Genomic DNA, 11,456 nt, shown 5'->3' with positions numbered 1-11,456 from the left:
GATGATGGTGTATGAACTGGTCAGCGTCTCCACCAGATGGCGATGAAGGTTTCCACCAAGCGGAACTAAATTTCCGTCCCCACAGCCTGGCAGTGCTTATTTCGTGAGCGTACACGGATCAGCGGGAGGAGGAGGAGGTAGAAGTTTTCTTGTAAAGCATGTAGCTTTTAGAAGCGGGGTTTTCTCGGTTTTAGCTTCGCGAAGATAAAAGAAAATACTCGGCTTTCATGATGGATGCCAGAAAACGAGACAGACGGTCTTCTCCTCGCGATGGCAAAGTTAGAATCAAGGAGGAGAAAGTTAGCCCCGCTAGGCCTCAGAGAGCGCGCCGCTCCAGTTCACACTCCAGCCGCAGCAGCAGCCGCAGCCCCCCGAGGAGACACGACCACCGGTCAGCAACACACTCTCTGCTCTCTTTCTTTGTCCATCACTCACAAACACGCACACGCTCTCTCGATGCTGTAGCAGTAGTAAAGGTAATGGAGGTAGCTAGTAGTAGTGGTGGTGGTAGTAGTAAAGGTAATGGAGGCTGTATTGGTGGTGGTGGTGGTAGTAGTAAAGGTAATGGAGGCTGTATTGGTGGTGGTGGTAGTAGTAGTAAAGGTAATGGAGGCTGTATTGGTGGTGGTGGTGGTAGTAGTAAAGGTAATGGAGGCTGTATTGGTGGTGGTGGTGGTGGTAGTAGTAAAGGTAATGGAGGCTGTATTGGTGGTGGTGGTAGTAGTAGTAAAGGTAATGGAGGCTGTATTGGTGGTGGTGGTGGTAGTAGTAAAGGTAATGGAGGCTGTATTGGTGGTGGTGGTGGTGGTAGTAGTAAAGGTAATGGAGGCTGTATTGGTGGTGGTGGTAGTAGTAAAGGAAATATAGGCTGTATTGGTGGTGGTGGTAGTAGTAGTAAAGGTAATGGAGGCTGTATTGGTGGTGGTGGTGGTAGTAGTAAAGGTAATGGAGGCTGTATTGGTGGTGGTGGTGGTGGTAGTAGTAAAGGTAATGGAGGCTGTATTGGTGGTGGTGGTAGTAGTAAAGGTAATGGTGGTGGTGGTGGTAGTAGTAGTAATAGTAGTAGAGGTAGTATCGGTGCAGGTGGTGGTAGTAGTAAAGGTAATGGTGGTGGTGGTAGTAGTAAAGGTAATGGAGGCTGTATTGGTGGTGGTGGTAGTAGTAGTAAAGGTAATGGAGGCTGTATTGGTGGTGGTGGTGGTAGTAGTAAAGGTAATGGAGGCTGTATTGGTGGTGGTGGTGGTGGTAGTAGTAAAGGTAATGGAGGCTGTATTGGTGGTGGTGGTAGTAGTAAAGGTAATGGTGGTGGTGGTGGTAGTAGTAGTAATAGTAGTAGAGGTAGTATCGGTGCAGGTGGTGGTAGTAGTAAAGGTAATGGTGGTGGTGGTGGTAGTAGTAGTAATAGTAGTAGAGGTAGTATCGGTGCAGGTGGTGGTAGTAGTAAAGGTAATGGTGGTGGTGGTAGTAGTAGTAATAGTAGTAGAGGTAGTATCGGTGCAGGTGGTGGTAGTAGTAAAGGTAATGGTGGTGGTAGTAGTAGTAATAGTAGAGGTAGTATCGGTGCAGGTGGTGGTAGTAGTAAAGGTAATGGTGGTGGTGGTGGTAGTAGTAGTAATAGTAGTAGAGGTAGTATCGGTGCAGGTGGTGGTAGTAGTAAAGGTAACTTAGGTAGAAGGGCTGGTGGTAGTAAAGGTAATGGAGGTACTATTGGTGCTGGTGGTGGTGGTAGTAGTAGTAAAGGTAATGGAGGTAGTAGTAATAAAAGTAATGGAGGTAGCATTAGTGGTGGTGGTGATAATAATAGTAGCTGGAGTGGTAATAGTTGCATAGTAGCAGTAGTAAAGTAATATAGGTAGTGTCGGTGGTAGTAGTAATTATAGTATTTGTAGAAGCAGTAATAGTAGTACTAATAGAAGTAATGTAGGTAGCTAGTATTGGTAGTAGTTGTGGTGGTCATGTGTCAGACAGGTCAAATCTGCACTTTAGAGTGAAAACAAATCTTTGTCTTTTTTTTTTTTTTTTTTTTTTTTAAACAGAGGACAAGACAGATCACCAGGAAGAAAGGACCGATCGTCAGGACAGCAACAGGACAGGGAAAGGGACCGATCTCCCAGAGGGCGTCGAAGTCCACATCGCAGCACTGATGTTCGGATAAAGCGGGTGACTTGAACTGCACGATTCAGTTATCGTAATTTGTTTGGTGTACGGCTGGGGAGTATGACCAAAAATCTGAATCACTATGTTTTTAAGATTCTGGCAGGTTTATGGTTTTAAGTTATGGTGTATAGCTTACTCTGTATTCAATAGTACATAGAATATAAATGTTTAATTTCATTCTGTGTATAATTAAGGATTGCTTGGCCCCACAGAATGGCATAACATATAAAGGATGGTTAAGTTGTTATTAAAAAGATGTTTAATAACTGAATTGTATATCACATGACAGTAACATAGTTGCTTAGTATGTAATGGCACTTCAGCTGTAAGTAAGTACTGGATGCTCTAAATATCACTCACCCATTTCTAATTTGTATTTGAGAAGGATCTGTGTCATTGCGTAGTCAGCTAAAGTAATATAATTACATGATTTATTTTTTATGCCCCTGGGTTCAGGGACACAATGGAACAGAAGAGATTGTTTAACAAGGGCTTCATGAGATGGAAAAGGGCAGGAAGTGGATAAAAAAAAATCTTGATATTCTTTAGCATCATGTTTCAAAAGCAGATTCCTTGTCATTTACATTTTGCTGTCATAAGCATTCAGCGGAACTCCTTTTCATTGTTGCATTTGTGATGTTGCTGAATTAAGTTGCTGTTTTAGTGGATGCTAATCATAATCTGTTGCTTAGGAAAAAGATGACCATCGTGAAAGAGGAAATAGGCAGGATGAGAGGCGGGTTAAGAGGGAGGAAGGCCGTGAAAGAGGGCAAGAGCGACGGAGAGCAAGATCCCGTGAGCGGGAAGCACGCCTGCAACAGCAAGCAGAAAGGGAACACCACAATGAGCGGCGAAGAGAAAACCGTCTTAGGCAGGAGGCAAATGACAGTGGAAATGAGATGCAAGATTTTGGTGACAAAGAGGAAAACGAGCCTGCCCCTAACACTGAGAAAGAGAAGCCCAACTTTGAACTGTCGGGTGCTCTGGTGGAAGACACAAACACATTTCGAGGGGTGGTTATTAAGTACAACGAGCCTCCTGAGGCCAGAATCCCAAAAAGGAGATGGCGTTTGTACCCCTTCAAGAATGATGAGCCTCTTCCAGTAATGTATATCCACCGGCAGAGTGCGTATCTTCTTGGCAGACAAAGGAAGATAGCTGACATACCTATTGACCACCCCTCCTGTTCCAAACAGCATGCTGTGTTTCAGTACAGGTGAGGATGGTTTACAGCAGTTAGTGTGGCATAATTGGCATAATTGTTTTACATCTGGTCAAGCATTAGTTGTAAGTACATGAGAGATTCCTATAAAGAGCGACTTTGCTTTGCATTTTTGTTTGAATGTGCTCACATTTATCAGACATCTGTAATGGAACAAAAATAAAAGTAAGAGCAAGATAGGAGTAGCATGTGTGAGACTGACAATGTGATTTGGACAGGCTATATAGAAAGATTGAAACTTCTCCTTAAAGTAATAACTGTGGTATGATATGAGGATAAAGATCTGAAAGGTCAACATCCTGTAATTCATGTTCTTGTTCCCAGGAGTCACAGAGAGTATAATTGGAATTCAGGAGCATGTTCATGCTTATGGGTTTGTACCATATCATTTCTTAATGTAACGCTTAGTATTTGTCCTCTCCAGGTTGGTGGAGCACACGCGAGCAGACGGGACCACAGGCAGGAGAGTGAAGCCGTACATTATTGACCTTGGTTCAGGCAATGGAACATACCTGAACAACCAGCGCATAGAACCACAGCGGTACTATGAGCTCAAGGAGAAAGATGTGCTGAAATTTGGATTCAGTAGCCGGGAGTATGTGCTCCTGCATGAATTCTCTGACACCGCTGAGGTTGATAGTAAGACGGAGATGGATGAGGAGGACGAAGGCCTTGACGAGTAGTGACCACTCAAAGTTCACCAAAGTACTTTTGTTTGTATAGGACTCTTAAAAGGAGCTCTGACTACACGATCAAGATCGCTGTGATTGACCCAGAAAATGATGGGTTGTTCTTTTATTATTGGTTTTGACATGACCGTTACATTGTGGACAAGGTCTAAAATTAAAAAGAAAAAAAAACTGATGGGCTTCAGCCTGACAACTTTCTATGTTTAACTCTTATTCTCAGGTGAACAGCATACGCTTTCTATCAGCTTTGCATTGTCTAGCACTGCCGAATTGTAGTACTTTTAAATCAAATGTTCAGTGCCAGAGCAAATTACTTTACATATATTTTGGATAATTATAATTTGTTGTCAATAAAAATGTTCCATCCAGACTTTGTCATTGTAAATACACTGGATATAGGCAGTGTGAGCGGTTTCACTTATTTTAGTTTCTGATTGCTTTGATATGAAAAGCTGTTTGTAGTTTGTAGATGTTCTTATTTTAATGTTACATAGCAGTAAAATGTCTTCATTGTTGTTCTGTAAAACTAAGACAGCTAAGACTGTATTCTGGTCCACAGGTGATGACATTCTTGCTTGACAAATTTTGAGTTGCAGATCAGTATCCTGTTTGTATTTTTAGATGTTTTGTATGGTAAAATAAAAACAGGCAGAAATAATTGTGTTTCTGGTATATCTGAACAAAGTATTTTGCAGATTGTGTGTATGTGTAACGGCATCCCATTCTAAATCCATAGGCACTAATATGGAGTTGATCCCAATTTCAACAAAAGTTTGGAAATGTTTGGCCATTTATCCAGAAGAGCATTTGTGATGTTAGACCCTGATGTTGGACAAGAGGGCATGACTCTTAATCTCCATTAGAGTTTATCCCAAAGGCGTTTGATGGGGTTTAGGCCAGGGCTCTGTACTAATGGGCCTAGGCAAACCTCTCACAAAGAACCCCATAGCATTATCCCTCCTCTACCAAACTTTTTAGTTGGCACAATGCAGTCAGACAGGTAACATTCTCCTTGCATTCGCCCAAACCCAGACCCATCCATCAGACTGGCAGATAAAGAAGTGTGATTGTTCACACCACAGAACACATGTTTCTACTGCTCCAGAGTCCAGGGTGAAGCATTGTCTGCTAATGTTAAAGCCATGTTAAAGAGTTTGAAACTGCAGTTATTTAGTCAGCAGAGCATTGTGGAACATGTAGCTATATGCATACATTAAATATGTTTACATATTATATATATATGTAAACAGATTTAATGTATGCATAGAGCTACATGTTCCACAACGCTCTATCATATAATGATAGCTGTTAATCAGATAGTCTGAATTAAAACACCAAATACATTTTCATAATTTCCAATGTTAAGTTAAAATGCCAGCATGCCTATAGCTAGCTACAGACTGTAGTCACTGACCACATTTGCAAATATTTAAGGACCCATATGATAGACAAAAACCAAAGGTTTCCATACTTTTTGAAAACACATTTGTTGTAATATATATAGTACAGTAATTAACATTTAAAATGTACCACTAACCCTAGTTCATACTGTCTACATACAGTACTGTATCTCACTTTGTAGGGTCTTATTTGTTTAATTACAGCAGTTCTCTACATTTTGCATACATTTCCTGCTGATCTGGGCTAATATGCTAATTATAACCTGGAATAAAATCTCTTTACATTAAAAATGTGGGAATAATAAGGACTTAATATTACTAACATAAATTACTGTATATTTATATATATTATATTTATATATAATTATATATATAATTTATGTATATCTGCCTATTCAGTAGCCCATCCATTCATTTAAGTTATATAGTGTTATATAGTGTTATATAGTATAGACTGCTTTTTGAATTTCTTTATTTTTGCAAACAAAATATTCAAGTTTTAAGTGTTCTTAAAGTGATTTTCTGTTGTAGTAAAAAATAAAACATTATATATCGTTTGCTGCTCTGAGTATAACTCTTAAGAGTTGAACACTTTCTCAGGGAACTGCATGTTCAGTCTCGTTGCATTAAGAGACTTTTATTTTGAAGCCCAGTGAGCCGTTGACCCGGCTGTATTATCAGCAGCCTTTACTCACGTTGGGGGTGTATCGTTAGTGTATGCCGGTATTTCTCGACATGAGTACTTGGTAGCTCTTTTATAATTTAACTTATTCATTTTGTATCATATGTCTAGCTTGATTTTTGTACTCGCATTGCTTTTTAACACTGTAACTCTTAATGATGTAGCTAGCTAGCGCTAGCTTTCCTAGCATCAATTTCTCTAAATCCAAGTAGTTAGATATTTGTGATTAAAAAAGTCTCCCTTTCTGGGCTTTGCTGTAAAATTAGCCCTTTAAAGGCGGACTAAATGGTACTCGAGTGAAAGCAGTAATGTGATTGCGAGCCTCATTATTTCAGGGCACTGTGTAGCATGTCAGAGCCGTCAGGTCAGTATATAGCAGTATGTAGTGTCTCGTGAGTGACCTGCTGCCTGTACCTTGTAAAGCCTCTCATTTTTTATAGTTAACGTTACTTTGCGTAGTGGTGGACCTCCATCATGTCTTCTCAGCCTCAACAGCCACCTCTGCGTTTCGGTCAAGTTGTTATTGGGCCACCTGGCTCAGGCAAAACAACCTACTGCCGTGCAATGCAAGAGTTCCTGAGCCACCTGGGCCGTAAGGTGGTGGTGATAAACATGGACCCCGCAAACGAGGGCCTGCCATACACGTGTGCAGTGGACATATCAGAGCTCATCACCCTGGACGATGTGATGGATGGTCTGAAACTGGGCCCTAATGGTGGCCTTATTTACAGCATGGAATACTTGGAGGCCAATTTGGACTGGTTGGAGGGCAAGTTGAAGGAGCACCATGATCACTACTTTCTGTTCGACTGTCCTGGCCAGGTGGAGCTGTACACTCACCACAGTTCAGTCAAAAATATATTTGCCCAGCTGTCCAAGTGGAATTTCAGGGTAGGTAACAAAGGCATATAGTTGAAGCTGCTCTGGCAAATTGAGAGGTTGAGTTACAGCACTGATATCTTTGGTCAGTAACCCTTGAAAATGCTTCTAGTTGACAGCAGTGCATCTGGTGGACTCCCATTACTGTGCTGAACCAGCCAAGTTCATTTCTGTGCTCTGCACCTCCCTGTCCACCATGCTCCAGGTGGAGCTGCCTCATGTCAACGTTCTCTCCAAGATGGATCTGATTGAACAGTACGGCAGGCTGGGTGAGTAGGTGTGATAGATTGTGTTATGTGTATTAGATACCATTGGGTACCATTTTTCTTTTCTGATGACAATAATAAACATATACATGTCTATTAAGAACTATTAAGCTTAAATCATTTAACTTAAGATGAGCATCTAAAAAAAAACAACTACGTCACAAGAAATACACAGCTCACATCACATCATACAGTGTGAGTGTGTCCTATCTGAGCATAGATATGTAACGCTTATGAAATTGATTTTCCCTCTCATATCCATTCCATTAAATATCAATTTTCTGCTGATCTTGGACCAACACCAATAACACTTCCAAAATATCATCTCTACTATGTGGGCAAGCACTTATCTTGTCTTTTCAGTTAAGCATAGTATGATAATGTCTTATCGTCCCTTGTAGCTTTCAACCTTGATTTCTACACTGAGGTTATGGACTTATCATACCTGGTGGAACATCTAGCTTCAGACCCGTTCTTCAAGAAATTCCATCACCTAAATGTGAAGCTGGCTGAGGTCATTCAGGACTATGGTCTGGTGTCTTTTGTACCTCTGAATGTGCAAGTGAGTGCTTTCAATCTGCCCCTTTCACTCTGTTCGCAGCCACAGTTTTTTTTTACACAGGCTAAATAATGATCTTTTACCTGTGACTTATTTTCTAAGGATAAGGAGAGCATGACGCAAGTCTTGCGGACAGTGGACAAGGCCAATGGTTACTGTTTTGGTGACATGGAGGAAAGGAATCTACAGGCCATGATGTCTGCGGCTGTGGGGGCAGATTTTCAGTTCAGCTCGTATCCTTGCCTGATCAGTCTCTTTGTCTCCGTTTTTTTTTTTGTTTATGTTGTTGGGTTTTTTTTAATACCCAGTTAGGGGGATACTAAATCAGCTTTAAAAAATATATATTGTGTGTGTGTGTGTGTGTGTGTGTGTGGGAGGAGGTGGGTATTGTTTTAGGAAAGACTTTCACAGAAACAAAGCAGACTTTCATAGACTAGTTGGCTAATGCATGTTTACATCTTCCTTAACGTTGTTTTTATTTCAGAACTCTCGGAGTACAAGAGAGATATGTGGAACCCAGTAAAAAGACTTTGGAAGAAGAGGTTATGGACTTGTAACTGTGCTTTTACCAGTGGAAGCCTAACCCGGCAGCTTGGTATTTCAACTGATTTTCTTAGGTTTTTTAAGAAAAGATCAGTGGATGATGAAAGTCTAAACCAGTTGACTGTTAACAGTCGGCATGGATATTTTTAGTTTGTCAACTGATATTTTGCAAGGAAAACTATTGCTTAATAATAATAAAGTTATTTTTAATAAAATATGTTCAATAAGTTCTGTTTGCTTTATTTGATGAAGCTATTAAGCACAATTTCTGTACAAAATGTTTTATTATATTTTAATGATTAGAAATAACTGACAAATCAAACAAAAACTTTAGTTTTCATCATATACCACTTCGACCATATACCACACAGACTACAGTTAAATGTAATTGTGTGTGGTTAAAATGACAGGAAATCAAATAGCAATAGGTGCCTCTTAATGTAGCTAAAGTCACTAATAGATGGTGTATCTAAATACTGTTGGACAAATGGGTCGTTTCCCAGGGATTAAGCCTAGCCTTGTACTACATTTTCCCTTCAGTGAAGAATCTCCATTCAGAATGCTGTGTAGTCCTAGACTAGAACTAACCCATGTCCTAAAAATGAGCCCATACCCCAAATCTCAGTCTGTTCCCTACTCACTTCGCCTGTCCACTCTGCTTCCATTTGCTTGTTGATGTGGCGGGCTTCCCACCATAAGGGCTGTCCCTAAATGATCAGTCTGGAGGGGGAATGGGCTATAAAATCCTCCAACAGTGAGTGAGCACCAGAGATGACTAAACCACAAAACGCCACAGAGGGGCAGCTTAGAAAGCAGCTCTTCCCATTAATCGGAAGCACCCTTCACAGCACAGAGTGTGACTTCATATGGAGTGTCAGTGAGGAGGGAATGGTTTGGGAAAAGCTGATAGTGTGTTTTGAATAAGATCTGCCACCAGAGGGTGCCAGACAGAACAACAAGCTAAGATTGGTTTGGAATGTAAAGGGTTGTGTAGATCTTTCAGATCCACAAAAATTGTAGAATTGTAACTAATGTTCAGCATTTGATTGTCTTCTTAAAGTAATTACTTTCTCATTTTGTGTAAAGAATGTACCTACTTCAGAGATCTGGCCAGCCGGCACTTCACCCGGGACTTGCATTACAGACAAACCACCCAGCTGCTAGGTTCTGGTCGGAACACAGCCTGGTACACCACCCGGTACACCTTCTGGCTGCCAGGTGCCGGCACATCTTAAAGCACACCAGCCACCACACCAGCATATCCTAAAGCTGTCATTGGACACATCCTAAAGTGGACAGTATGCCATCTGACATATCCTGGCACATATTACGCCAACCGACAAATCCTAAAGCAGCCAAAACACCATCTGGCACACCATCCAGTATGTCCCTAGCCACCCGCCACTCCATGCAGAAAATCTTAAAGCAGCCAGCACACCTTCTGGCACATCCTGAAGTAGCTGGCACCGTCCGGCACACCATCCAGCACATCCTAAAGTAGCCGGCACACCATCCATCACATCCTAAAGTAGCCGGCACACCATCCAGCACATCCTAAAATAGCCGGCACACCATCCAGCACATCCTAAAATAGCCGGCACACCCCTCAGCACATCCTAAAGTAGCCGGCACACCATCCAGCACATCCTAAAGTAGCCGGCACACCACTCAGCACATCCTAAAGTAGCCGGCACACCATCCAGCACATCCTAAAGTAGCCGGCACACCATCCAGCACATCCTAAAGTAGCTGGCACACCATCCAGCACATCCTAAAGTAGCCGTCACACCTGCCAGCACAGCATCAGGCACTTCAGCAAGCACACCATCCGGCACATCCTAAAGCAGCTGCCACAACAACCGGCACATTTTAAAACTGCTGGCACGCCATTTGGCACGCCCTAACACATCTGGCATGCCAACTATCAAATTATTTAAAAAAAACTCTTTATGCTCATTAAACATTTTTAAATTCTAACTAAAATGGTCTGTTTGGCTTGTCCTTATAATAATTATTAGTTCCATACATGTTAAAACAACATGGGAAAAAAGAGGATATCCATAGTTTTTTTAGCTACTCTACAAAACATGAGATCTATATTATGTTTAATTGAAATCAAATTAAATACAAAAAGGAGTGTCTCCCGCCTTTGTTGAAGTAAGGTGTGCATTTACATATCTGGGTCGTTAATGGGTGCAACTTAAAGTATCTGAATGCAGTCATTATAAAGGTGTGTCCACAAATAGTTGGACATATAGTGTGCCTTAAAAACGGAGAGCAATTAGTCTTGAACATAGTGACAGGTCCCATCTATGGCTATCGTTTAAAAGCTACAGTATCTGCCTCGCTGTGACAGATGAAGTGGTCTTGCAGCTGAAAATAAGCATCATTAACCGACTGACTTTACTCTCTATTCAACTACTACTCATCTATTTCCAAGGGAAGGCTCTCATTACACTGTCTGTGCACCTCTATTCCCATACATTAAACAATATAGGGAGTCTACAGCACCATGAGTATAAATGACTAAATTCAGCTGGATCTCATGGAGGTAATGAAGGTCTCAGAGTTCAGAGGTTGGTTCAGCTGTTTTACTGACAAAACAGCACTTTTTGTAGATCCAGTCTTCCAGTCTCTCTCTCTCTCTCTCTCTCACTCTCTCACACACACTCTCTCTCACTCTCTCTCTCTCTCACACACACACTCTCTCTCTCTCTCTCTCTCACACACACACACTCTCTCTCTCTCTCTCACTCTCTCTCACACACACACACTCTCTCTCTCACTCACTCTCTCTCGCCTCCTCACTCTCACTCTCTCTCTCTCTCACACTCTCTCTCTCTCTCACACACACACACTCTCTCTCTCTCTCACTCTCTCTCACACACACACACTCTCTCTCTCACTCACTCTCTCTCTCTCTCTCTCTCGCCTCCTCACTCTCACTCTCTCTCACTCTCTCTCTCTCTCTCTCTCGCCTCCTCACTCTCACTCTCTCTCTCTCTCTCTCTCTCTCTCTCTCTCTCTCTCTCTCTCGCCTCCTCACGCAAAGCCCACCC

General features: G+C 41.8%; 2 protein-coding genes across 2 annotated transcripts; both read left to right on the top strand.

Annotated features, from left to right (window-relative positions):
• Positions 1–104: 104 nt before the first annotated feature.
• On the top strand, positions 105–4,726 carry snip1 (Smad nuclear interacting protein). The gene is made up of 4 exons (XM_072678828.1): positions 105–391; positions 2,037–2,160; positions 2,850–3,373; positions 3,804–4,726. Exons 1-4 carry the CDS (start codon positions 228–230, stop codon positions 4,060–4,062), a joined length of 1,071 nt encoding a protein of 356 aa, XP_072534929.1. The 5' UTR covers positions 105–227; the 3' UTR covers positions 4,063–4,726.
• Positions 4,727–6,177: 1,451 nt separating this feature from the next.
• On the top strand, positions 6,178–8,624 carry gpn2 (GPN-loop GTPase 2). The gene is made up of 5 exons (XM_072678827.1): positions 6,178–7,041; positions 7,142–7,298; positions 7,697–7,857; positions 7,957–8,087; positions 8,339–8,624. Exons 1-5 carry the CDS (start codon positions 6,625–6,627, stop codon positions 8,409–8,411), a joined length of 939 nt encoding a protein of 312 aa, XP_072534928.1. The 5' UTR covers positions 6,178–6,624; the 3' UTR covers positions 8,412–8,624.
• The last annotated feature ends 2,832 nt before the right edge of the window (positions 8,625–11,456 follow it).

Source organism: Salminus brasiliensis, chromosome 5 (genome assembly GCF_030463535.1).
Source record: "Salminus brasiliensis chromosome 5, fSalBra1.hap2, whole genome shotgun sequence".
Classification (NCBI taxonomy): Eukaryota; Metazoa; Chordata; class Actinopteri; order Characiformes; family Bryconidae; genus Salminus; species Salminus brasiliensis.
Note: the sequence above shows the minus strand (reverse complement) of the source record. Positions and strands in the feature narration are given on the sequence as shown.